General features: G+C 40.3%; 1 protein-coding gene across 2 annotated transcripts in view; it reads right to left on the bottom strand.

The window, feature by feature from the left end:
* LOC103183938 (triple functional domain protein) overlaps positions 1-27,711 on the bottom strand; it is a 193,295-nt gene that overhangs the window by 90,365 nt on the left and 75,219 nt on the right. For both annotated transcript variants that reach the window (XM_042331946.1, XM_042331945.1), the window contains 18 exons: positions 23,764-23,883; positions 21,804-21,995; positions 19,335-19,484; positions 18,417-18,531; positions 17,048-17,163; positions 14,105-14,227; positions 11,957-12,145; positions 11,741-11,856; positions 10,802-10,868; positions 10,202-10,311; positions 8,792-8,861; positions 7,608-7,697; positions 6,306-6,398; positions 5,739-5,850; positions 4,608-4,798; positions 3,644-3,745; positions 3,255-3,394; positions 1,394-1,493 (listed from right to left, as the gene is read on the bottom strand). In XM_042331946.1, the coding sequence (XP_042187880.1) occupies positions 1,394-1,493; positions 3,255-3,394; positions 3,644-3,745; positions 4,608-4,798; positions 5,739-5,850; positions 6,306-6,398; positions 7,608-7,697; positions 8,792-8,861; positions 10,202-10,311; positions 10,802-10,868; positions 11,741-11,856; positions 11,957-12,145; positions 14,105-14,227; positions 17,048-17,163; positions 18,417-18,531; positions 19,335-19,484; positions 21,804-21,995; positions 23,764-23,883 (2,196 nt within the window). The remainder of the gene's footprint in view (positions 1-1,393; positions 1,494-3,254; positions 3,395-3,643; positions 3,746-4,607; positions 4,799-5,738; positions 5,851-6,305; positions 6,399-7,607; positions 7,698-8,791; positions 8,862-10,201; positions 10,312-10,801; positions 10,869-11,740; positions 11,857-11,956; positions 12,146-14,104; positions 14,228-17,047; positions 17,164-18,416; positions 18,532-19,334; positions 19,485-21,803; positions 21,996-23,763; positions 23,884-27,711) is intronic.

The raw sequence follows: 27,711 nt of genomic DNA, 5'->3' as shown, positions 1-27,711 counted from the left end.
CAGCAGGATTCTCTTCAAAAGCATGCTACCAATGAAAGTTGGCAAAAGAATTTTAAAACAAAAGTCGTACATCTACCCTACTTCCCCCAATTTATTTCTGTCCAAAAATAAGTCACTTTCTATCTTTCAAAAGGTCCACCCCTCCCATGAGCCCTGGCTTGAGAGATATGCCCCAGTTTTACTTGTGAAAAGATTATCTCATTTGCACAGAAAGTGCCAGATTCCCAGGGCTGGATTGATTGAATTCTGCTACAGAGGACCAAAAATCATTGTATGAGAAAAGACCATTTGGCCTACCAGTTCTGTTCCTTCTACAGACCATACAAAACACACCCAGTTTGTCTCCTACAGGGAAAGTATTTTTATTTTGTATTGAATGTATAAATACTCCCTGAATTATAAGTGCAATCGCACAAAAACTCCAGAATATTTTTTTCTATTCGATCCCAGTTTCTTCTCTTTACACAAATCTCAGGCAAGGTCCCAACACAGAAATCATATGGAGTAGAGGTTCAGTCTGCAACTATCTCCAATTTCTCTATATCCTCTAATCCTGTTCTCAAACAAATATTTAAAGAGTTTGTTGTTGCAGCATTAACTGGTTCAGCTTTGTTGCTCTTGCTCCCACAATTACATTATCTGTCTGCCTCCAATTACTTCCAAGGTTTCTGCTATTGGGGGTTATAGAGCACTCCCACACCTGTCCTGCTCTATAACCTATAGTGATGCATAGGTAAACTCTGCCAGCAATGAGAAACCATTACCCTTAACCAGTACAGGTACAGACAGAGACACACATTGACAATAGCCAAGGCTTTTTGGTCAGAAGGACCAATATATACATTAGGAAAACCGCATCATAAACTGAGCACTTAAGATGCTTTTTGAGAACTGAGCGAATGCTTGCAGCCATATGAGTTTCCTGATTTCTAAGTACAGGAGATTACACTTAATGACTGATTTACTAAGATTAATCTGTATATTTTTCCAAGTCCAGAAAGAATGTAATGAAAGCATACAACAGTTCTGAAACTGCTGCACCATAAATAATATATTTCTGGAAAAATAAACTATGTGTTAATAATACAAGTACGCAGTGTTGTGTTGTGCACATCATAAATCTAGGCTTTAGCATCATTATCTTCCCCTTTGCACTATGTTACCATGGACACTATGTAAATCCTTTCAGCATTTTGGTAACAAATAAGATTAAAGAGTTTATTTAAAGAATAACCACAACTTAATTATTGTGATCGCTTGATGGTTCTAGATTAAAAGGAATGGGTTGGCAACTGGATCTTTCACTTTAACCGAGGTTTTGGTTCGGTCAAACGATTCCCATCAAATCAACAGCTTCTTTTTGTGTGTCTGAACATGAAAGAATTTAACCTACCTTATCACTGTCAAGTGTGTTCTGTGAGGTCCGTGATGCAATAGAGATGGTGTCAGGCTGACTACTGGCATCTCCTTGGCTGTCCAGTTCCTCACCATCCCTGAAACAAAAAATGACAAATCCAGTTGTCCTTCAGTAGGTTAAACTGAATCCCAAATTGAGCAGACAGTTACTACACTTTACACTTGTTAGTCGATTGGCGCATCACTTTTCCAGGGGTAATAATCCCTTCAAAAAAAATAATAATTTGGTCAATCCACGACTGTTTGTGGGACACTGCTGTGTGCAATTGGCTGCCACGTTTCACCCACAAAATAAACAGTATATTTCTGTGAAGTGCTTTGAGACGTTTCAAAGACGTGATAAGGCGCTATATCAAATGCAAGGATTATTATTATTATTAATAAACAGTTGAAATGCTAAATCTCCCATGACAGTAAATCCACTGGCTTCCCATCACAGAGGATACAGTTAAAGATCCTGGTCCTCACCTACAAAGCCCTCCACGGTCTTGCTACCCCCTACCTCTGCAACCTCCTATCCCCCTACCAACCTGCTCACTCCCTCCACTCAGCGGGCTCCGGCCTGCTTCACGTCCCCGCCTCGCTCGCCCCACCATTGGCAGTTGGCCCTTCTGCCACTCTGCCCTCACCCTCTGGAACTCCATCCTGCTGTCCCTTCGCCTTGCCCCCTCCCTTGCCTCATCTCAAGACCCTCCTCTCCAACCGTGCTTTCGATCACTCTGCTTCCTCCCCCTGCCCTCCACCCTCCCCGATCCCGACCCCCAGTTTCTGTATTAAAATTGTCTGTCTGTCCAGTGTCTTGGGACATCCTCCCGACGTGAAAGGCGCTATACAAATGTAATTTTGTTGCTGTTGTTGTACACTGTTCAAATCATCTCCAAAAAACAAGAGTTAAAGATGCTCTGATCCAGATATCACAAGACAGGTTCTGATGAACATCTATCCTACCCTCTTCCCTTTGGAGTAGCAGGCACCTGGAATAAACCGTTTGTGTAAGGAGAACTATCATTTGAAATCAAAATTGTTAAGTTTTTTTGTCTCTGAAATATTTCTGTCAAGGCCTCTTAAATACACATGAAGAAAAAATTAAATTCACTTGAGTCCTGTAGCTCAGTGGTTAGAGCACTTGCTTTGTAAGCGAGAGACCTGAGTTCAATTCCAGGCAGAGGGCGAAACCTTGGGCAAGTTTCCTTACTCTACACGCCTAATAATAATCCCTCCAAACCAAAAACAATAATAAATTGGTCATTTTAAATCTATGACTGTTTGTGGGACATTGCTGTGCGCAATTGGCTGCCGCGTTCGCCCACAAATATACAGTCAATTCACTTTACAGTATATTCTATGAAGCGCTTTGGGACGTCTAGAAGACGTGAAAAGTGCTATATCAAATGCAAGGATTATTATTATTACTACAAGAGGTGTTGGCATTTTAGTACATTAGCACCATGAAGGCTCAGAAGTAAGTTGAATATGGACTGTAACAACAACAACTTGCACTTATATAGCCCCCTCCATGCAGGGTAGCGTCTCAGAGCGCTTAACAGTGGCAGAGCCTGACTCTGAGCTGGGGGAGAGTGAGCAGGTGGGTGTAAGTACGGTCGAAGAGGAAAGTATTCAGGCGGGACATGAAAGGGGAGAGAGGAGCAAGGTGGAGGGATTGAGGGAGAGTGTTCCAGAGTTTTCGGCCGTAGTTGCTGAAAGCATGACCTCTGATGGTGGAGCGGAGGGTGCGAGGAACGAACAGGAGACCGGTGCCAGTCGAGCGGAGGCACCAAGTGGTGGATTGGGGAGTGAGGAGGTCGGAGAGGTAACAGTGTGACAAAGCACTCACTCACCTTCTCCCTTTATGCTTGTGAGACGTGGGTTTGGGCAGATGGATCGCTTCTTTCAGCGCTCCCTTTAGATGGATGGTCCTTTCCTGTATAACCTCGCGGATATGTTTGATCCAATCTTGCTTGTTTTCAACACTAGAAGCCTTCATCACAAAAGGTAACATTCATGGCAAAAAGGCATGGGGGAAAAAATAATGAGCCGTCATCTTCTACAATTTAAATTGTACAAACATACAAAATCCCCAAAAGATTAATGAGATAATTCCTTGTGGGAAAACTAAACGAATAGTCTGTTGATTTACTGCAATAAACAATTCGCTAGTCTACTTTGCCCATTACTCGAACTTACCAAAAACATTTAAAATTTCTCAAGTTTCAAAATATTGAATTACCTTTAAGACAATTTTGTTGTCTGATGTAGGAGTTCTTCCAACCCACAATGCAAACTTGCAGTGATCCCCTTCAACATGTTCTGTGACCCCCAGCTCTGAGGTCTGTAAAACAGTGAAAGGCACCTTCAATCTGGTTCAGATTACTGATTGATAACACACTGACTGCTTCTTTAATTTTTGCAGCATTGCTCTGGTAGCAAGTTACATTTTCAACATGTCAATGCAGCAATCTATACAAATGAGAAGACATTGAAACAATGAATAATTATGTTGATGGCAATTGTGTTATTCAGTTTCTAATGATTGTCACAAACAGATACTGAACCTTTCAGAATGCCATTTCTGCTCAAGAATCCAACAGTATTACACTTTTATATATAAAAAAAGAAATGAGAGTAGTTCTTTGGTGGGTCAAACGCAGGCAGGACTTGGAAAGGCAGACTATGGGAATGGTGGTCATAGCAGGACAAGCAGCAGAAAGTGTGCCAGACAGTGAACTCAATGGCAAGTTACGTGGTTTTAACTTGTTAAACCCCAACAATACCCCAGTGTACATTTGGGAGTCCCAAGCTTTGACTCTCGCCAACCTGTGCCGAACACTCTCCAGAATTTGGTAAGCAGGATGCGTCCCTTTTGGGAGAGATTACGCATTCCATTTTAGACACAGGGAAATTTCCACATCTAGGTCACATACACATGTTGAACTCTCAGTCTAGTTTAGATTCCCTAAGCATGGTAATGGGCTGATATATGTATCAGACATCCTAACTGATCAAAACCATTTAAAAAAGAATTTGAGCTATGAAAGATGAAAATTATTCCTGTAGACATTGTGCCAATGCAAATATATTAGCTACTTGTATCCAAACCATAAAAATCAAAGACACTCAAGTAGAGTTGGATTTAGCTTGTTTAATGCAGTGTGTTTCCATCAATGCTACCTACTTCCAATGATCGCACTTACAAGCAGTTTGTGTTTGTAGATATATTTACTCCTTCCGTTGGAATCTTTGATTTCTTTACTGAAGATGAGTGACATTTCAAACAAGAAGAGATGTCTTTCTCGGCCTTTGCGGATTAAGGATTTAGGATCCCACACTTGGAAGGACTCTTGCAGGATCAGCTCTCCCTGGGATTCCAGGTTCTCTTCAAACCCTGAGGACAACAACAACAACAAATTTACATTTTCTCTATTATACAAACACAATAATTTATTTTCACATTCTACTTTTTCCAAAAATATGTTTTAGCGCAAAGTTCTGTACAAAATGAGCCTTCCTCACAACGAAAACAAACATCTCACTACAAACACAAAGAAAACATAGAAGTATTAACAAAATGGAGGGGACACCACTACTTTACTGAAGAACAGTCATATTTCTTACAAGATAGCTTGGATGGATTCTCAATGGACTTTTTCTGCTTATATCTTTTGCAAGAGAAAATCACTCTGATAAATAGTATAAAAAATTAAGTAACCTATGGAATTATCTAGGACAAGTTAGTTTTATAATAATTATTCTTGCATTTAATATCACACCTTATCACATTGTCAAGACATCTCAAAAGCACATGACAGGATATATTGTAAAGCGGTATTTCTATGTGTATTTTATGAGTGAGTGTGGCAACCAATTTGCGCACAGCAATAGCCCACAAACAGCCATGGAGTGAGTAACTTATTTTATTTTGGGGGGTTTTGACCAGGACACTGGGAGAAACTCCCTGTCCTTTTTGAATAGTACCATGGGATTTTTGACGTCCACTCAAACAGGCAGATGGGACCTGGGTTATGGTCTCAACCAAATGGCAGCACCTTCGACAATGCAGTGGAGTGTCATCATAGACTATATGGGTTTGAGTTCCCGATGTAGAGCTTGAACCCACAAACTTCGGACTCAGTGACGAGTGCTACTAATTGAGCCAGGCTGATACAAGTGTTCATATTTTCCTTTCCAGCATTAGTCAAACACAGATACTTGAACATAAAGTGAAACATATGCTGTTATCTTGAGCTGCTTTAGGCAGAATTTAGAACCAATGCCACTCTGATGCCGATATTGAGTTGTGTTTGGGAGGACAAGACAGGACGCACCTTCTAGCATACTGAGATGCATGGCATCATTAGCTCGCTTTGGCACGCTCAGCATCACCTCCAGACCATCTTTAATCTCTCCCTTTCCTTCTTCACAACAAGTCAACAGCTCCTGTGTAACACAATTGAACTAAACCATGAAGACACAAGCTATATCACTAGTTCCATTGAATTTTCAAAACTTTTTAAAAAGTTTTGAAAACAGAACAAGAAGCTTTGGAAAAGAATTAGAGAGCGGGGATGTGGTGATTGAAAGCTTGGCTATAAGAGGGAGTGACAAATGAACAATAAACCAACATTGGAGGAGCGAAGAATATGGGCAGGAGAATAGTGCTGGAGACGATTACAGAGATAAGGAGTAGCAAGACTGAGGGATATGAAGTTCACAAGAACCATAAATCTGATCTGCTGGGGAACCCGGAGAGGATGGGAGTGAAGAGTGTGCACAGCCTTGAGTAAGACAGAATGTGTACTAGAGTTGACCACAAGCTAACTTTAAAAAAATTAATGTAATGATTAATTATTGCTGCTTCACAGCCTCACATTTTCAAACGATGCTTCTCCTACCTTTAGAAGCAGCTGATACTTGGTTATTCTCTGTACAGGTTTGATAAGATAGGAAGAGATCGAGTTGGCCAGTCCATGTCGCTGCTGTATTTCCTGGGTTTTTTGAAGAAAAGAAAAAAACACTCACTAAAATTCCATGCAATGTTGCTTTAATCCCATCTCCTTCCAACAAAAATAAAGTCAAGTGCTCCACTTAGACAAAAAAGCAAGTCTTTCAGGCCTTAAACCATTCTACAACCACTAACAATCGTGCCAGTGGGTTGAAAATGTGTGGGTGTAAAAGGGAGGGTGATCTCTGCAATGCCAGTGTTTTCCAGCAGCCAACCCACTCTACTCACAACCAGTGCTCCACCTAGTGACCCAGCTGAAAACTACTTTACAGTAATCCACATCCTGCCAGGAAATTGAATTTGGTACTTTTACAACGACAACTTGCACTTATATAGCGCCCTCCACACAGGATAGTGTCTCAGAGCACTTTACTATTGAACAGAGTAACAGCAAAAGTATTTGTTGCCAGTTTGCTTACGTACATTCAAACTAAACGACTCAAAAACTAACGTTCTACAATTCTATGATATGATCAGGCAATACTAATTTTGATTTTTATCCCTTGATGTACACAAATTCATTCATCATAACATAATGGCAACTTCATGCAACTCTGAGACTCAAAACTACAAGCCTGTGATATATCTGATCTGTTATTAGACTCATTTTTAAAAAAAAATATTGCACCTTTCTTTTTCTATGTGCAAATTAATAGACAATAAGCATGTTAGGCTGAAAAAGATAGCTTATAAACAAGTAAGCAACTTTACCCTAAACAGTACTGACTGTATTTTGTAGGTGAACAAAGCAGTCAATTTGCATACAGCAATGTCCAACAAACAGCCATGAAGTGAATGACCATTGCTTTCTGGGAGTTTGTTGGTAAAGACACCGAGAGGAAGTCCTTTCTGATCCTTAATGTCCAGGCAAATGGATCCTCAGTTTAACATCCCCCGAAAGACACTCCTCCAATAAAACAGAGCTCCCACAGCACTGTACTGAAGTGTCGGCTTAATACAGCCTGAATTCAAAGTCCCAACTTCCGGCTTGAACTCACAATATTCTGACTCAGATGAGAGTGCTACCAACTGAGTTTATTCCATCACCTCTGCTGGACATGAGTCCCACAGATCTATTACCCATTGACTACAATAACTTCTTCTTGTTATTTTGAAGCTAACTAATATAATGTGATGATGCGCATCAGGAACTGGAAGAGTTAAATGATGAGACCCCAGACATGGTACTTACATCGAAGTAGGCCCCTGCATGCTCCAGGATGAGCTGCGTTGAATCTGGCTTGTTCCTACAGTATGTTACGTACATATGGAACTTGTCAGCCTGTTCAGATAAACATGAGACAGTAACAAACCACAGTTGTATTTATTTTGCCAATTATATGTGGAAGGAACTCTAACATCGGAACATAACATCATTGGTTTACGCAGGTCTTGTAACAATAAACAAATAGGCAGGGAATACGCTAACAATGTTCAGTAATATTTATCAAATTAAAGATAAAGAGAATTTTTATGCTTATTTTATACTACACGGTCATTTCATTATGAAATGGCTCAGCATTTATGCACTGTTTTATATAAACACTTTGTGTTTGCACTGAAATTTGGCACACACATTATTTGGTATTGGGCATAGCAATGTTTGGATTCTAGCCAAAGACTGTCCCCAATGTGTAGGGAAGGTCCTTACAGGCCAGGAAAATGGCAACATACCAGTGAACAGCCAGCATTTGTAATTGCGGCAACTACAAATAAACAATCACAACCTGCATTTATTTATATGCATCATGTATGTTAACTTATGGGAGTGCTTTACAAAAAGTGAGTTTGAATGCCAGCAAGGAAGAGGCGGTGGGAGAAAGTAGGAGATGGCCATAGGCATTGTTGAAATGTAGCTTTTAAGCCACGACGTAGACAGAGAAGGGGCGAGATGAAGGGCTCAAGGGGTGAGGGGTACAGGGAGGGAATTCCAGAGCTTAGAATCTGAAGGTTGTATGTGGTTTTAGTTGGTTAGACTCCCACAGCACTTAAATGCACATTCTGGGGTCCCCAATTCTTGGCTCTTGCCAACCTGCACCTAACCTCTGTAATGAGGTAAATAGGGTAGCACATGAGCATTCCAAATGAGACAAATGGAAACCATGCACATGTGAAACTCTCAGTAGTTTAGTTTGGACACAGTTATGAGCCTCAACCTATGTCAGATACCCATCTGATCAAAGTAAAAATTCAGATTCCATCATATTCTACACTTAACATTTGTTCAGGAAAGAGGAAATTAATTTATGTCGTCTCACTAAGCAATTTAACTTAATAAGCAATTTTACAAATTGAAAAGTGCATTTGATTCAATACAGCATTATATTGCTACAGGTCTTGGTGTAACATGTATCTTGAAAATGGCATATAACTCACCCAGGTAACAAAGCAGTGACCCACATCTTCTGGTAACTGTTCATACTTTTCCAGCTCTTTCAGAAATATGCTGCAAAGATGTGAGGTGCATAACATCAACATTTTTTTAAAAAATGACAGTTATTTATAATCTACATCAAGATATGCCACTGAGATGCAGAAAAGTAACCTGAAGGTTTCCCAGCTCACTTCTACTTCCCCACAGCACAGCCAAGATCAAAGAAAAAAACCTGCATGTGTTTGAGCTTCAATGCAACAACAAACTGCATTTATATAGCGCCCTTCACATCATAAGGGTGTCCCAAGGCACTGGACAGCCAAGGGTTTGCACCTGAGCTGGGATAGTTGGCAAGGGGTATGGGGGTGGGAGAATGACCGAACATCGCAGAAGAAGGTCTTGAGCCAGGCCATGATGGAGCCAAGAGAGGGGGTGAGGCAGAGGGATTCCGGGATGGAGTTCCAGAGGATTGGGCAGAGAGGCTGACGACCCGACCGCCAATGGCGGGGCGGGAAGGGGGGAGGACATGGAGCAGGCCACTGAGTGGAGGGAACGGGCGGGTTGGCAATGTTTCAGTACGTCGCAGACGTAGGGAGGAGCAAAACTCTGAAGGGCTTTAAAAGAGAGGACGCGGATCTTAAACTTCATCATCTAGGAGATGGAGAACCAATGAAACCGGGCGAGGATGGGGGTGGTCGGCTCCCAGAGCTTGGTGCGAGAAAGGACACGAGCTGCAGAGTTCTGAGTACTCTGCAGCTTGTGGAAGGAAGAGTTGGAAATGTTGTGGAAGTGGGGGAAGGCTGAACGGGTTAAGGCATGGACGGGAGGTTTAAAGGACAGTTGAGGGTCAAACAAGACACTAGGATTCTGTATAAGCTCGGTGAGGTGGGGTGTGCATCCATGAAGAGTGATACTGTCAGAGCCTGAGATGAGGAGGCACTGATGGGAGCCAAGCAGGAGGGCCTTGGTCTTGTGGACGTTCAACTGTAGAAAGTTGGCTCTCCTTCAGGACTTGATGTCTGACAGACAATTTGTCAGGACAGCAGTGGTCCTGAAGTTGAGGGTGGAGACAGAAAGATAGAGTTGGGTGTCAAACGTCCACATGTGAAAGTTAACCCCACGCCTGGGGATGACATCACCGAGCGGAAGCATATAAATATTACAGAAGAGAGGACCGAGGGCAGAGCTCTGAGGAATGCCGCAATGCACTGCCTTCAGGCAAAAACATTTTTTTTTGATGTGATAAGTAATATTCTAAACATCACAAAAATATAAATTACATTTTGCCTCCTCTCACCCCCACACTAAAAACAGGAAGATTCAAAACCAATTATCTGCTCTTGATTTATACTGACTCAACAGCAAAACCCCAAAAGTTTAAAAATGCTAGGATGTTTGATGGGAAAACTTACTTGTTATGGAATTCGTAGATTTCTGGCATATTACCAAATATTATATTATCTTTATTTACAATCCCAGGTGGAATTTCATCTACACCACTGGTCATTTCCCAGAGATAGGTCTAGTTTAGGAAGGAAAGATAAATATATTTATTTCAAGAATATATTGGAACAAGACGCTTGTTAAAGAATGAATGTTTACAATGCCACTCAATGACTGGCAGCATTCAGCAATGAAAAAGAATGACAACCTAGTTTGTATACATTTATCTCAGGAAGCACTTTCAAAGTAAGACACTTTGTTCACCAAATGATGGCTTCCAAGTAGATTTTTAGTAAGATTTTTTTGAAATAAACTTTCAAAACTGACATATTTTCAAAGTATTTCCCTTTTACTAATTCTCCTCAGAAGAATGAAAAGTGAAGATTGAATCATGCTGCATTTGCTGCAACTGTTCCAATGTCATATTTCAACAGGAGCATGTACTTTTAAAAAAAGCAGATGGAAAATCGGTGAGGAAACAGAAATAAATCTTTGAATTTCCACAATGTAGGACATCATTTTGATCAAGAAAAAACAATATGCACTGAACAGCAGTGAAAAATACTTACCTCCAGACATTCTCGAAGATCTCGCACATAGGCTTTCTCTGTTTGGATCAATTCAGCCATAATGAATCTAAGGGCAAGAGGATATATGCCCTTGGTTATAAAAATACATTAGAATGCTAAACATATTCCTGCTGTCTTTTGTCTTAAATTTGTTTTGGTCACCTCAGTGTGAAACCTATCATCACGCTTGAGAGTATCCACAATAGACTAAGAGTTCCACAAATCCATGGGAATTTCTCTTTGTCTGGTACAGAGTGTGCCCTCTCTCATCAGAGGGATACACCATGTTTACCTAATCCTGGAAAGTATTAGGTACAGGTAGCAAGAGCCTAGATTGGAGACCCCAGAGTGTGTGTGTTGGGGTACTGCTGGTTATTGCTTGCCATGGTGAACACTGTCTATCTATTAGGGCTTTGGCTTTTAGGGTTAACAAAAGTAATTCACACAGTGGCTTTTCAGAAACAACAACATCAAAATTACATTTGTATAGCGCCTTTCACGTCGGGAGGACATCCCAAGGTGCTGAAACAAGTCTTTTAGGTTTTATTATCTCACCTACTAAATGCTATTTGAAGCACAGCAGACAGTTGAAGTATGGACTTCAACATATTCAATTGATAAAATATCTTTGTTTTACAATACAGTCAAACATACTGTCAAATCACTTTACAGTATATTTTGTGAAGTGCTTTGAGACGTCTCAAAGATGTGATAAGGCGTTATGTCAAATGCAAGTATTATTATTAATACAGATCTATGGGCAACCATCCTGTTATCAGACTCCATTAAAATGCCTGTGCAAAATCCATCACCATAAGACTGGTTAGAAAAATAGAGAAAGCAGTCTGTAGCCAGCACACTAAGGAAAATGTCCTTTTCCTGTTTTTTATGCCAGCTCAAAAGAATCAAAACGATAAGTTGAAAGGCATAAAAACATACTCTTTCCTGCGAGCTGATTTGCGCTTTTCTTCATTGAGCTCATGGGCGGCATCACGAAGTTTCACCTCTGACCCAGGAGCACTCGCTGGGATAATGTCCAACTGCAAGTCTTTGCTCTGTGTTAGGAGGGGGAAAAAAAGAACCCCGAATTATTGAAGCATGTAGAACAACGACAGTGAAAGGGAGAGAAACAAATATTTTCTTTCCTTCACTTACTGCTTTGGAGTCGGATATCCCCAGTGCCTTTTCTAGTGACACGCGGTATTTCTCCATGCGAAGGGAGAAGTCCCGATATCTCTTATCCACTGCTGTGACCCAGTTTTTGATTTCAACTGCATGGGAGTGTCCTTTATCACAAAAACCATCAGCCAACTGAATTAGCAGCTTCACACGCTCTTTGGTTTGCTGCGAACAAACAGGAACAAGTATAAAGAATGAGCGCTATGAAGTTTTTTTTTAAAACAAAAGCCAATCAAGCTCTGTGACATTAAGGTTGCTCTGTGTGAAGTACCATAGATCAGGATACTGCATCACAGATCCCATCGACCAATCTAATCCTCGTTACTCCATTGTCCAACCATCCCCGTTGCTCTCCTCTGTACTGCCTCCAGGGCCTGGACAGCCCTCTTATGTCACGGTGACCAGAACTTCAAGGTGTGTTCTGACCAGACACTGCACAGTCTGAGGATGATGTCTGGGGATCTGTACTCAACTGATTTAGTAATAAGGCCCAGCATCCTGTTTGCCTTTTTTTTATTGCTGCTTCACATTGTTTTAACAGGGTGAGTGACGAGTCAATTTACACCCTAGATCTCCTTCAGTTTCCCCCTTAGCAAGTTCTTACTTGGATCCTATATGCAGTACTTTGAGACTTAATTTGTCAGTTAGCAACCCATGTGCCTCCCGTATCAAGCTCTCTTTTTAGGACCCTGCCACAGTTCCCCCCAACTTGGTGTCATCGGCATATGAAAATTACTATCTTACACTGGGTCTGCAAATCCAGATAATTCATATATACTAGGAGCAGTAGACCATTAAACTTGACCATATGAAAATCAATGGGAACCGAATCACCAAAAATAAAGTAGATTGGCATAGGTTAAGAAATTCCAGTCTACTTAAGCAGCTCATGCATTCACTGTGCTAAAGAAGCAAGTCACAATATTAACACAATAATGATACATTGCAACAGTTATCATTTTCCTATGGTTTCAAATAGCATTTCACTTTCAAATATCAAGATCAGTTTTATTGTAGCTTATATAACATTGAAGTACAAAAATAAGCACTGAACTTAAACAACAACAAGATTACATTTGTACAGCGCCTTTCATGTCAGGAGGATGTCCCAAGGCGCTGAACTTAAAAGTGCTGGTCTCCAGTTCTCTCTGTCTAATTTTTATTATTGATTACAACAACAACATGCACTTATATAGCGCCCTCCACTTTGATGTTTACATTTTCTGCCATATATATCTGTCACTAGGTTTTCAAACAATAAAATGTCTATAACAACTTATTTTACTTTCAATATTCGTAAAAAGAATTTAAAACACATATTTAATACTTGAAATTTATTTTACAATATATTCCATAGAGTACCTTTAGTGCATTAAACTGTAAACACATGTGCAAGGCATAGAGGAGAAGCTGTATTAGCGAGTTAGGAGTTACTTCTTTAAACAAAATCCAGGTTCTGTTGTATGTATTTTAGAGTAATGATATTTACAAAGCTAATATTTAAATGCAGATGACTGACTACAAAAGGAGCTATCTAAATGACAGGAATGCATTTAGAACAGCTTACAATTTTCATAACAGAGTTTACAAGTCTCACTGCACATTAATCTTGTAAAATCAACAACAATTTGCATTTATATAGCGCCCTTCACGTGGTGTAGCGTCCCGGAGCGCTTGACAGTGGTGGAGTCTGACCCCAGAGCCAGGGGTAGAGGGAAGTGACTCTGAACACGATCAAAAAGGGTATTTAGGCAGGATTTGAAAGTGGGGAGGGAGAGGGCAAGGAGGGGGGATTAAGGGAGAGAGTTCCAGAGCTTCAGGACGCAGTGGCTGAAAGGATGGCTGACAATGATGGACCAGAGGAGAGGGCGAGGGAAGAACAGGGGGCTGGAGCGGGTCAAGCAGAGGCAGCGAGTGGTGGAGTGAGGGGTAAGCAGGCAGAATAGGTAGGGAGGTGTAGGGCATGAAAGGATTTGAAAACAAGCAAGAGGATCTTGAAATCGATCGGTTCGGTAATTGTACTGAATTAAAGTTTCACGCACATATCTATTTTGCAATTCAGTTACTATTTACCTCACTAGCATGACCTGCAAATGCTATTTAATTAGCAGGAATTCTGCTTACCTTTGCGGTGATTTGAAATTCTTCATGGTCTTTTAAAAGCTCTTGAGTGTGTGGGATACTGGAACCTGTAGATGTGTGTGTGGACAGATAGAATTCTCCAGTATCATGGATCCACTCCAGTGCCTGCAAATAATTGAAGCACACTTTATCAGGCAAGCAACATTAAAGCAGGTTTATTCGCAAAGCATAAAAATGGGGCTGCTTATCCTTCACTAACTATACAATTTTCAACATAATTTATGAAATATTTCGGCATTCAAATAAACAACAGCTAACAGATAGTTCTGGATACACACCCACTACATCAGAACTCTCTCATACAGTTCTCTCACTTTTTCTCTCAATTAGTGCTGGGTTTGCATCGTTATCGGGGTATTTTTGAACAATATTACAGAATATTACAGCTTGTTATATTTATTAAGTTATGTTGTGCATTTTCCTTCACCCTTCAGATTTGAGTACTTTTTTTTATTTGAGTAGATGACATTTTAAATAATTTTTAACCAATTTAAATTGTCTGACGAGCTCCAAACTTGATCTTGAATTTGCAATGTAACATTAATATCAGAATTTTGTTTGAGATTGTCTGTTTTAGAAGTAATGTAGTCATTTTGCTCTTGCAGGACTACAACTGGTTCACTATTTATTTTGCAACAGACTTCTTCATTTATTTCAAACAGGACCGTGGGCTATATTGATAAATAAATTGAGTTTAGATCCTGAAACATTATTCTCAGGTTGTTCAGTGGATGGTCAGCCCTCACCTTGAATATAGTTCTGGTCACCACTACATAAGGGGACCTTCCAAGCCCTAGGAGCAGAGCAGTGGAGAGCAATGAGGATGATCTCCAGTGTTAAGAGGAATGAGCAATGACTAGACAAGATAGGGCTCTTCAGCCTTAGAAAAAAAACTGAGGTGTACAAAATTTCAAATGGGATTGAAAAAGTAAACCCAGATCAAAACATTAGGTTTCGAGTTGCAAAGAGCAATTTCAAGACAAATACCAGGAAGTTTTTCTTTATGCAGAGGGTAATCAACGACTAGAACTGGTGACCAGGAAAGGTGACAGAGCCCAGGACACAAGACTCATTTAAACAGCACCTTGATTAACTGACGGGGGGACAAGAGGGCAGGTATCCATGAGAGATGAGATCAGATCAACTGAAGGAATTTCTTCATCCAGAACAATCTTGTGATCTTGTTATTAGGCTTAAATCGCAAGTATGTAATATATGCCACAATTATCAATACAATGCATCTAATTTAAGCTGCCACAGGGTGGTGCAAACAACCACTTGTCTGAGTGAGCTAAGATGCAATATCCTGCTACCGATTTATTGGCTTCATGTAATGTTCAGGCCTTGCTGGAAGAGAAGAGTGTTCAAGAGTTTGGCTTATCCTGCGAGCCCTAAAAGAAGTCTGTTAGCATAAATAAATCTAAAAAAAATTAATATTGATTTTCATTTTTTCACATTACGTGTTTTACACACTTAGAACTCACAAATCTACTGCAGTACAAATATAACCTATTCACAAATGAATGTGTGTGCACATATGTGTGTGAGAGAAAGAGTAATATTTATAAGTAAATCTGATCAAACTAGTAACATGATGGAAAAACTATCAAATGCTGTAGAAAAAGGAAAAAAATCATTCAGACAATTGCGACTGCTCAGAAAATCTTTTAATCCCACTTTTCCACTTCTTAGAACAGAAGAATTAGGAGCAACGGTAGGCCATTTTGGCCCCTCGAGCCTGCCCCGCCATTCAATAAGATCATGGCTGATCTATTCTAACTCCACCTACCCGCCTTATCCCCGTATCCCTTAATCCACAAGAAATCTATCAATCTCAGTCTTGAATATGTTCAAGGACTGAGCATCTACAGTCCTTTGGGGTAGAAAATTCCATAAATTCACTACCCTCTGAGTGAAGAAGATTTTCCTCAACTCAGTGCGAAAGGGCTTACCCCTAATTTTATAGTTTCTCCAACCAGGGGAAAAAGTCTCCCACTATCTTATAGGTCTCTATAAGATCACCTCTCATTCTTCTATATTCTAGAGAATATAGGCCTAAATTGCTCAACTTAACCTCATAACTCATCCCCCTCATCCCTAGTACCAACCAAGTCAATCTACGTTGTACCCCCTCCAAGGTGAGTACATCCTTTCTTAAATAAGGAGACCAAAACTGCACACAATACTCTAGGTGCGGTCTCACCAGGGCCCTATACAGTTGCAGCAAGACTTCCCTGCTCTTATATTCTAATCTTTTTGTAACAAATGCCAACATACCATTAGCCTTCCTAATTGCTTGTTTTCTCCATATCCATTAATATATTACTTCCCAAGTGCTGCATCTATCCTTTCTAAGCATACAAACTGATTCTACATCCATATCCTTCTGGGGCATTTCATTGACCTCTGTTTAGCTCATATATTTTGAGAAAATAAAATATTTAGTTGAGTATTTATTTGTCAATGCATAAAGAAAAAGCATTTTCTATCCAAGCCAAACAGTGATGTTTGTGGAATCCTGTAGCTTAGTGGTTAAAGCATGCGCTTCACAAGCAAGAGGACCTGGGTTAAATTCCCGGGCCGGGCAAAACGTCGGGCAAGTTTCCTTGCTCCACACGCCTCTATTTACCTAGCAGTGAGTAGCAACCCAGTTGTTAAGTCAATTGGCGCACCGCTTTTCCAGGGGGTAATAATCCCTTTTTAAAAAAAACTGTGGTCACTCAATTCATGATTGTCTGTAATTGGCTGCTGCGTTTCGCCCACAAAATATATAATCAATTCACTTTACAGTATATTCTGTGAGGTGCTTTGAGACGTTTCGAAGATGTGATATTACAAGGATTATTATATTGTGTTGCATTAATAACCATGTTTGAAAAATGTTAGCCTTCACGCACCTCAAACCTTTACAAAGCAACTACTGACCTGCTTGGCGCTCCTCTCAAACACAACATATTGCTGGCACTGGTCTAGTCTCTTCTTCCGCATCGTCCAGAAATGCAAAACTCGGTTCTCCCTTTGTAACAGCTCGTTGAGAATGTCTGTATCATATAAAGAGACCCATTGAAAAATAATAGCAATATCAATTCAGAATTCAAATGAGTAATTCGGCACAACAACAAATCTAATTGGATATTGTACAAGATACAATATTTAATACTTATACCTTGGTACACCAGCCACCTCCGTTCCCTTAAACCCAGGGCGCGTTCCGCTGAATGCACCGGCTTAAATCAAACCTAACTGTCCATCGGCAGACTTGGCTGGACCAAGTCAAATCCTCCCGCTCTGCCCTCATCTCCAATAAATCGTCGTTCAATGGCTCAATGGCTTTTACCCTTAACTAAAACTCATAATGGTACAATATACACCTCACTCCTGAGAAAACTAAGATCTGCCTCAGTATTCGGCTTGACCCTGGTGGAAAATATTCCACAAAACTTCATAAATGCTATTTGAAATTGAATGGAGAATTTTGCAATTATCTCGAGAAACCAATCACAAATTTGTAGAGTCTGAAGAAATTAAACATTTGGCATCAGGTAAATGTGTGTATATATATATATATACACACACACAATACACACATATATGTGTACACGCAACACACACACACACAACATATTCATTTTAGACTTCAATAAATATACAAACACACAAGCACACTTGGTAATAGTAACAGAGGAGACAAAGAAAAATCTTAATAGTTTCTAGAATCTTAGTGTATATTGTTGGGTACTTTACTTTCCAGGCATCTTAACTCATGCTGGTGTCTGACATACGATCTTCCACGATAACAATATAAAGGAAAGATCACAATGTTGTGTAAAATAACTCCCAGAGTCTCCATATATTTCCTATTCTTCACAGCTAGTATAAATTCTGCCACTTTACAATCACTGTATTTATAATAATACAATGATATATTATTTATGAAGTTTTGCAGTCTACAACGCAGTTGCCACCATTCTCCCCTAAGTCTGTTAGATTCTCTATTTGCTCATTAATTTTTACAATAAAAAAGGGCAAGGAAATGGTTTGTAATTACACGCTGCCCTGTGGTGGGTAGGTCATATTCTGGAAAAATGGTTTGACTTTGGAGTGTTCATGTGGCCCTTGTCTACACATGGCCCTAAAACTGCAGTACGTCACTGATTAACTAAAGTAAACAGAAAAATTGAAAGGAGGCATCACAACGTGTTAATATCCATTCCAGACATTCTTTCAGCAGACGTTAGTCAAAGGCCAGCAGTCACTCAAAGCTCCAAACTTTGAACAGAAGTGGACAACTTACTCTTCACTTGCTGCTCAGGGGCTTTGACGTGACTCATCATTCCTGGCATGTTTACACTGTTTCTGTGGAGATACTTCAGGAAGACGTCAGCATTCCTTCGTGCTAAAGTGCACGCCTAATCGAGAAGGTCAGAACTAAAGTTAGCCAATAAATAGATGATCAACAGTCATGTAAGATATTATCTGGGCCAATAGAAAGGCGCAGCCGCACTTTTTCCATGGAATCCGCTACAAACGCTCTCTTCCGCTACAAACCTGGACACACAGTGTGCTAGGTCCTGGGCCTCTCGTGCTGTTTGCTCGACTCTGCTACTGTGAGGAGTGGCTCCAGTTGCACATGCGTGGCGCAGGAGGTTTTGGGATGGCGGACACGGCGGGAAATCGGCTTCACCCGGCCCCCGTCCTAAACTGAGCTCCTACGATGAATTCTTGGTAAGTGCTGTACTATTCACATTAACATTTATAGTATTTTAAATATAACCACAGGTTCAGGAAATATATGCCTATAGTTTTAATCCTGGTTGCCTCAGAAAATGGCACGAAGCAACCCTCTGCAATTTCCTGCAAAATTTACCATATTTCTCCGCAATTTTCCCACAAAATTTGTCAAATGCCCTGCAGCTTTTGGCAAATATTTCTACACGCTTCCATTGGCACAGATCATTATGCTGCAGATTGCTCCCAGCACTATTTCTCCACTTTTGTGCCGTGCAGAAATAAAGTTAAAACAAAATACACGAAGCGATATATTTGTACTGCTGGGTACTTTTCAGGTCAAGTGGAGTCTACAGAATTTCACCCAACGACCATTAGTGAAGTGCTAGTAAAGACTATGTTCACATGTTCATACACAGAACATTGCCTTTGTCGCCTTTCTCTACAATACTACCAAATGCTAATTCTCAGAATTTCCACATACTTTGAGAAAAGCTTCCTTTTGTTCCAGGTGTTTGCTGATCATGGGCGTCACGTGATCACACTCTGAATTTGGACCCAGCTTGTCGGTTCCTCCGCACCAGTCCTCTTCGCGTTTGTATTCCTGTTCCAGGCTCTCCAATACACTGCAAACCTGTACAGAGAAAGAATATAAGCAACTCTGTCAATTCAATTGAAAGTTTTACTGTAGACTGATAGCAATAAAATACATTATTGTGATTTCACAATTTTTACCCCAATAATTTGTTGACTGTGGTAACATTAAAATACATGATATTTTGCCCACAAAATATACAGTCAATTCATTTTACAGTATATTATTATGATATGCATTACGTTGCTTTAAAGCTTAAACACTGATTTGACTTTTACATAATCCCCATGAAAGTGATGCCTCAATGTAAAAAAAATCTGAATTGACTCAAGAATTATATCAACAGCAACTTGCACTGATATAGTACCTTTCAAATAAAAAGGCCAAAACTTATTTATTGAATGTTTGACATGAATTTGGAAGAGGAAGGAATATGCGCTGGAATCATAAACAATTTAAATCTTTAGCTTAACAACAGCAGTAAACTAAACCGACCATAACACAGTTATTTCATCATCATCATCATCATCATAATAATAACACCAGGTTTGTAAATTCAATTTGTTTTTCCTTTTAGGTATTCACAAAGAACTGACCTCTCCAGCTGCTGTGCAGGCCTCTCTAAACCCAGGAACAAAAATATACTCAACTCTACACCACTGGGGACTCAAAAGCCTTCCATTAGTCTAACTGTTAATGAATGCTGTGGTGCTAAATCATTAAAAGGAAAGGAAAACAGACGTGTAATGGCGAGAGTCCTTCACCCATCTTATCCTCCCTCGCCCCCACCACCCCCCTCCCAGCCCATATCATCAGTGAGAAAAACAATAGACTGATAGATTTGGGATCAGTTATCATTGCACCACTAAACAGAATAGGTCATGGTGAATCTCTTTTTCTTTGTATCTATCCTCCCCCGCCCACTCTGAACCAGACAATAAACCAACAGATTAAAACATCTATTAATTTTGTGGATCCTGTCATAAGGAGCAGTTGTTTGCTCCCTGGCTAACACAAATATTCACTGTGTGTGTGTGTGTAAAGGAGATGGACTAACAGAGGAACATTTCTTTTAAAAAAGAGGACAATTCAAAGAATGTATGAGATGCCCCATTTCAGGTTTGGTATTTCCTCCGGATGGTTTTAGATTCATCTTCACACTTCACATTGTTTCAGTAGTTGTGAAAGACATTCATAGTTTTGTCCTGCAGTTAACTCTCCTACATCTTTCATCAGACTACCAGAACAATGGCAATGCTTCATCACTATAACCAGCTAGATAATAACAGGGTAACCAAATAAAAATGTTAATCCACAACTTCAGACAGTTCTTTCCCATTTTATCACTGATGCCTTTAAACAGATGATCCTTTTTATAATTTACTGAGTCGCTGGTAATTTTTAATACAAATAAATGGGCAGCTAGTGACTGAGTGACACGTGAAAAGGTTTCATTTTTAGCTTGCTTGCCCTTGTTCCTCAACCTGCCTGGTTCCAGACCCTATTCACTGTGCCCCAAATAAGGAGTGGCAATGGCAACTTCCCCTCAAGTATCTAAATTCTGGATCCATTCCCCAGGGCTGGTTACATCTGTTTTCTATCTCAAGGAAACAGACATTGGCAGCTCAAGGCTTCCCAAACAATATTATAAATTCATCTATGCGGGAAGAACTTAAATCATCCCACTCAACGAGTGAAAATCCAGCACAGCCATTGTGACAACCCAACACAAGAGACGAGTGACTATCCCACAGCAGACACCAGTGACAATCCCCACAGCAGACACAGATAGCAACACACACTGCATCTGGCTTGTGAATATTCACTATTTTAACTTGCTTTCATGAGTAAAGGTGCAAGGCTTCAGATGCTGCCGGTCGACCAAACAGTAACAACTCCCACAACTTTACCAGTGCCATCAAGTCAAAGCAACTGTCACTTCAGAACAGAGTAGATAGAGCAACAATAAATGTTCAGATCTCAATTTAATATGATCTATCCTGCAATGAGCACTCATTAATAAAGGCCAGATTTTAATAAAGCCCAGAATGTTTCAGCATTTTTACAATTCAGCAGTTTTAAAACAGAAATTGGCCTGGTTTCAATATTCCAAAGTAGATTTGGTGCCAGAATTCTCATCTGTTTCTTATGAGGAACATACTAACATTATTTGCCTGTTTTACAAGCCCTTAATGTTTCAGATCTAACGCCATCCAGTGGACAATCCATTGGTTTACTGCAACACCAAGTTATGGAAGCACTCAGGCCATCAACCACGTTATAAAATGTAGCCTCTTACTGCAGATGTGAGGCAAAGCAAAAGCTGTCTTGTTCAGATGTTTAGAACAATTTACTTACCTGTTCTGAAGTTTTATAGAATGCAACAGAAGCATTGACGAGCTTCAACCGATCTTCCATCTTTAGCATGAGCTGCTGCCAGTTGGAGGCGACTTTCTCTGCACACTCCCGGATCATTTCCATGTCATAGTGGTTGGCCTGCAACATGCCTTCTGCTTTCTGCTGCACCTGCAGGGCACTTTGATGGGTTTTCTATTCCGACAAAAAGTTACAAACATCAGACAAAGAAAATCACATTTCAAAATGTTCCTACTAACCCAGGTTGATTTTGATGGAAATAATGGTCTGTAAATAAAGCAAGTCATTACAGATTTGATGGGTACATCCAGTTCCTTTTTTGATAGCAGTAAAACTACAATAAAATATAGGTCACAGTGGCAGGCTATGGAATGTGCATCTACGAAGCAGAACTTTACTTTTACTGAAATTGACACAATAATAAAAAAAACTTTAAGATAAGACATTTAGATGTTATCCTGTGTACAATCTATTGTACATCAAGGCTTACAATTTCTGCTGCAATTGCTGAGTGCCTGATACTAAGTAATCAGAAACTGGTCTTTGGGTTTGGAGAGAGAATAAAAGATTGTTGTAAGCAATTGTTTCAAATGACTAATAGAAAAACTCTGATCATCAAATGTTGCCATCTTTTCAGTGCTGAAAGACGTTTGAGAAAGGTCGCGGTGAGAGGAACTTCAGCAATTTTATGGTCTTCAAAATACACTCTTGCCCCATTTATTAGACAAGAAGACCAAAATAGCACAACAATTTACAATTAAAAAATAGACTAGATTGGATTTAACTAATTACTACACTGCAAATGGAGCTTTGGGACACCAAATGTGTGTCTACTTTTCCCCGAGGACATGCATAAACCTGGTTATTTAAAACTGGGAATTCAATATCTATGGTTTTTTGTTGTCCATAGTTACTTTTCGACCAATTTGAATGTATACAAAGTATTTGACTAATACCATTGAATGGTCTGGAGACAACTGACAATAGGCTTATTGTGTTCTCTATCATGTCTTGTGGATTCCTGTAACTCAGTGATTAGAGCATTTGCCTCGCAAGCGAGACGATCCAGGTTTGATTCCTGGGCAGGTCAGGGCGAAACCTTAGGCAAGTTTCCTTCCTCCACACACACACACCTCTGTTTACCTAGCAGTAAGTAGGAACCTGTTTGCTCATCGATTGGCGGATCACTTTTACGGGGGGAATAATACCACCGGCAAAAAAATAATAATAATAATTTGGTCACTCAACCCATGACTATTTGTGGGACACCACTGTGGCAATTGGCTGCTGGGTTCGCCCACAAAGCAGTCACTGCACTTTACAGTATATTCTGTGATGCTCTTTGAGACGTCTTGACAACGTGATAAGGCGCTATATCAAATGTGAGGATTATTATTATATTATTATAACTGCAGGATTCAGAGTGTATAGCATCAATAAGCAAATTATACAGTGTTAGCTGCGAAATCTGCGTCGCAATATGAAACCTGAAGGCGAATGGATTCCAGTCATAGCTGCTTCAAGTTATATACTTCTACAAGTCAACACCTACTTCACAAGTGACACAATGCTACACAGGTGCTTAGTTGCAAGTTGCTAGAACAAATAAGTCATTTTGAAAATTATATAGGAATTTAATCCTTTTTTTTCCCCATTGGTCAGTGACTTCAATGACAATGATAAAAGACAGACAGACAGAACTCACGTGCCAAAGAAAGTGAGAGAGGGATGGGAAATATTGTGAATGAAAAGGACATTTAAATATTTTTAAAGTGTTAGACTGCTCCAAATAATAAATGTGCCAGAATGATTGTAGTTCAAAATATTGAACTCTGGTACTAGCTAGATGGCCTGAAATGTTTTTTTTGTTCCTGTGCATTCCAACATTCCTAATGGTGTTGATCATCAATACAGAGCACCTTATTGACAGATGTTATCTTACCTCAATGGCATGCTGGAACTGCTCATGCTCCCGCTGCAATTGCTCAGCTTCCTGAAGTGAACTGGCAGTGATGAGACCAGCATTTAGCATAGATTCACCATTCCGGATCCAACCCAGTACCTGTAACAGCAACAGAAACATCACAGTAAATGTTCCTCAATGACGATTCAGCTATCAGTGTATGCTTCCTTCCACAGAGCAATCAGAGAGTAAAGCTTTCTCCCAAAAAGAAACTAAATAGCAGTTCAACTCTGTGCATTGTCTTACCCAGTCAACATTACTGATGAGTAAAATCTAGTCTCACAATGAGATTTGTACACTGTAACATCATTCTGCAGAGAGTACCGAGAATGCATGATGGGCATCTGGAATCAGCAAAAAGTCTTTCGATCAAACCCCTACCCCAGTTCTCCAGTCCTCCCTCCCCCCCACCCCACCCACAACTGCTTCTTCCAAAAGAAGACTGCAAGTTTTGAAAAGGTTCATCTTCCAGAAAACTGCTAACAAAGAGATATTTGACCCACATTCAAGGGAATGAAGGAAAAATACCTCTTATGTTTGTGTCCTAGATCTCCTTTCTTACTCCCGCCTATTAACCTAAAAAAAAATGTGGTCATCAATCCACGACTGTTTGTGGGACACTGCTGTGTGCAATTGGGTGCCGCATTTCGCCCACAAGATACACGGTCAATCCACTTTACAATGTATTCCGTGAAGCGCTTTGAGACATCTCAACGACTTAAGGTGTTATATCAAATGTAAGGATTATTATTATTAGAGTAGTAACATGCCAAATCATCCAATACATTTTTAACAAAAAACATGCAGAGTGGATGCACAGGATGCATGGAGTCCTGTAGCTTAGTGGTTAGAGCACTCGCCTCGCAAGTGAGAGGGGACCTGGGTGTGATTCCCGGGCAGGGCGAAACGCTGGCCAAGTTTTACTCCGCATGTCTCGATTTACCGAGCAGTAAATAGGAACCCGGTTGTTAGTCGATTTGCAGATCGTTTTTCTGGGGGTAATAATCCCTTCAAATCACCCATTTTGTAGCACTTGAGGACTCCAAAGCTTTTTAAAGCTGGTCGTGTGACCATCATTTGGATTTTTTTTTCTAAGTAAATGTCAGGTTCTACACTCCAACAAGTGAACCTCCGTTGTAACTAAATACATTACATCAGGTATCTCCTTTAGTATTTTCTGATTAGTGTTTTTTTTAAATGTTCATGTTGGCTCCAATCCGTCAAAGAAAACCCAGAGGCGGCTATGATGAGTAGTTCACAAGCACAGGCTCAATGCTGCTGTTCTCTGAACCCTCCCATTTTGTACCTTACTAACTAAATTCAAGTCTGAGAGACCCACAGGAAACTAAAGACAAACTGAAAGAGAGCAAAACAAAGGGAACAAATACAGACAGGAAGAGAAAAAATCAGACTCACATGATGCAGAAACAGATAGAGAGAGAGGTGAACACACGCAGAAGTTCACTAATTGAATAACCTCACAGATGGTTAAACAACAGATTGCAAATGTACGCCTTATTGGACAAACATGCCTAAAAGTAAATTACATAACTTACTGCTAGAGGACATGAGGCACACTCACTTGTTGCAATAAAGCTGTGATTGGCTCCCTGTTAGTGCTGGGTCAACGCAGAGAATAGTCTGCAGAGCTGTTTCACATGTTCTGCCATCGTCTCAATATTGTTCCATAATATTGCTCAAAGAAGATTTAAGGAAAACTAATTGTCTATACTATTTTTGAATTATATATGGTCCAGCTACGCCACTGTTAAGCACACCGAGACTCTACCGTTCGTGAAATGCCCTGGAGAAGTGGTTGTTGGTCAATGCTGTTTACTTCTAATGTATTGTTTGTATCAAAAATCATTATCATAATAATAGCATTTGACAGTCAAATTTCACGTCAACACATTTTGGAGGCGAACATGTTTTATTGTGACTAAATAACCAGTTATGCCTTACACTTCCACCTGTTATGCCAGCATTTTCACACTATTTATGATTACAAATGTGACACAAAAGTCCCATGTAGAGACCACTGACTGTGTGTTTGCCAGTAAATGTATCCAGAGTTGTGTTGTGCTGTCTCCAGTATAACATTAAAATTAGATACAATATCGCCCAACTCAGTATGCTTCATGACAAACACCAACATTTATGTAATCGTTGCACATCCATGCTTGTACCATTTACTGGTATTGATGACAATGAGACATTCAACACATCGAGCATGCACCAGTCAGACTGAACAACAAAAACAAATTACATTTGTATAGCTCCTTTCATGTCAGGAGGACGTCCCAAGGCGCTGGGCAGTCAGGGATTTGGATCCGAGCAGGGGATTGGGATTAGGAGGCAGGGAGGGCAGGGAGGTTGGGGGCAGGGGAATGACTGAAGATGCAGTGGAAGAGGAGGGTCTTGAGAAATGCATTGAAGGAGACAAGGGAGGGAGCAAGGCAAAGAGATTATGGGATGCAGTTCCAAAGGGTTAGGGTAGACAGGATGAAGGCCCGACCGCTGATGGTGGAGCGAGCCGGGCGGGGAATGTGGAGCAGGCCGAAGCCTGCTGAGCGGAGGCAGCGGACATGTTGATATGGCGTTAGCAGGTCACAGAGATAGGAAGAAGCAAGGCTATGGAGGTCTTTGACAGTGAGGATGAGGACTCTATGCTCTGGGGGATAGGGCGCCAGCAGCCGGGCTAAGGTGGGGGTGATAGGGTCATGAAGCCTGGTGTGGGAGAGGACACGAGCTGCAGAGTCCTGAATGATCTGCAGCCTGTGGAGGGAAGAGTTGGGATGGCTGACAAACAGGGAGTTGGCGTAGTTGAGCCTAGGTGTAATGAATGAATGAACAGATGAGGGTCTCAGTGGCTTGAAGGTAAAGGCAGTAGCGGAGTCAGGCGATGTTGTGGTGGTGGGGGATGAACAGTCCTCACTAGCCATCGTACAGAACATACATAATATAAGATGCACAATTTATGGGCCTGTGCATGCAAAATGGTGCTTTCAATTTGTGCTTGACCTATATAATCCCCAGATAAAATTGGTCATTCACGTCAAGGCTGATTGTGGGACATTGCCGTGTATAAATTGTCTGCTGCTTTAACTCCAAATATACAGTCAATGCACTTCACAGTAAAACCCTGTGAAGCGCTTCTCAACAATGTATTAAAGCACTATATCAAATGCGAGGATCATTATTACTTATAATCTATCCAGAATAACTCACATTTCCTGAAGGTCGTTTTGCTATCGGGAAACACATGTATAATAAAGCCAGCAGTGCATGTTGTAAGAGCAATCATGCCAAGGGTGTAAATTAATCGCAGCATAATAGTGCAAATGTTCACAACATGCTGTTAATACCATTTTGAAAAGAACAGCAAAATATATTGTTTTGGACTCATCTTCAATATGATGTAAGCCTAGATACTCAAGTGTAAATTACAAGATGGATCCAAGTGGTCGTAACATCCCTTTATTTGTAGTATCCATGTGCTCAATTGTGATACCGTGTGTGTATAAATAACATGACTGATTTGCAAATGATATGCAAAATCACTATTTGGAACAGCAGGGCAGGGCTCTCCCTATAACAGAGGCTTCAATACAAATGGGAAACAGAGCAAAATGGAACATGTTATCGGGGATTGGAACGTATAAACTAGAAAGTACTTTGGATTTTTTACTATTCCATAATGTATTGATGTTCGTTCTTTCCTGTTGTGGTAATTTTACTCTTCAAGTGGCACTGCTTATAACTAAATAAACCTTAGAATAAGATGGGAAAAAAACACTCAAATAGGGTTCAACACTTAACAGCAGTTAGCAAAGCAATTTTTATTCTGCCCTATATGAATAATTCCCATTTGGCTCCTTTCCCTTCTGAATGTATTTGAATCCTTTTTTCTCCTACACTAGCTGATTA

The sequence above is a fragment of the Callorhinchus milii genome, unplaced genomic scaffold, assembly GCF_018977255.1.
Source record: "Callorhinchus milii isolate IMCB2004 unplaced genomic scaffold, IMCB_Cmil_1.0 Scaffold2, whole genome shotgun sequence".
Classification (NCBI taxonomy): domain Eukaryota; kingdom Metazoa; phylum Chordata; class Chondrichthyes; order Chimaeriformes; family Callorhinchidae; genus Callorhinchus; species Callorhinchus milii.
The sequence above is the reverse complement of the archived record's forward strand: the minus strand, read 5'-3'. Positions and strand labels throughout refer to the sequence as shown.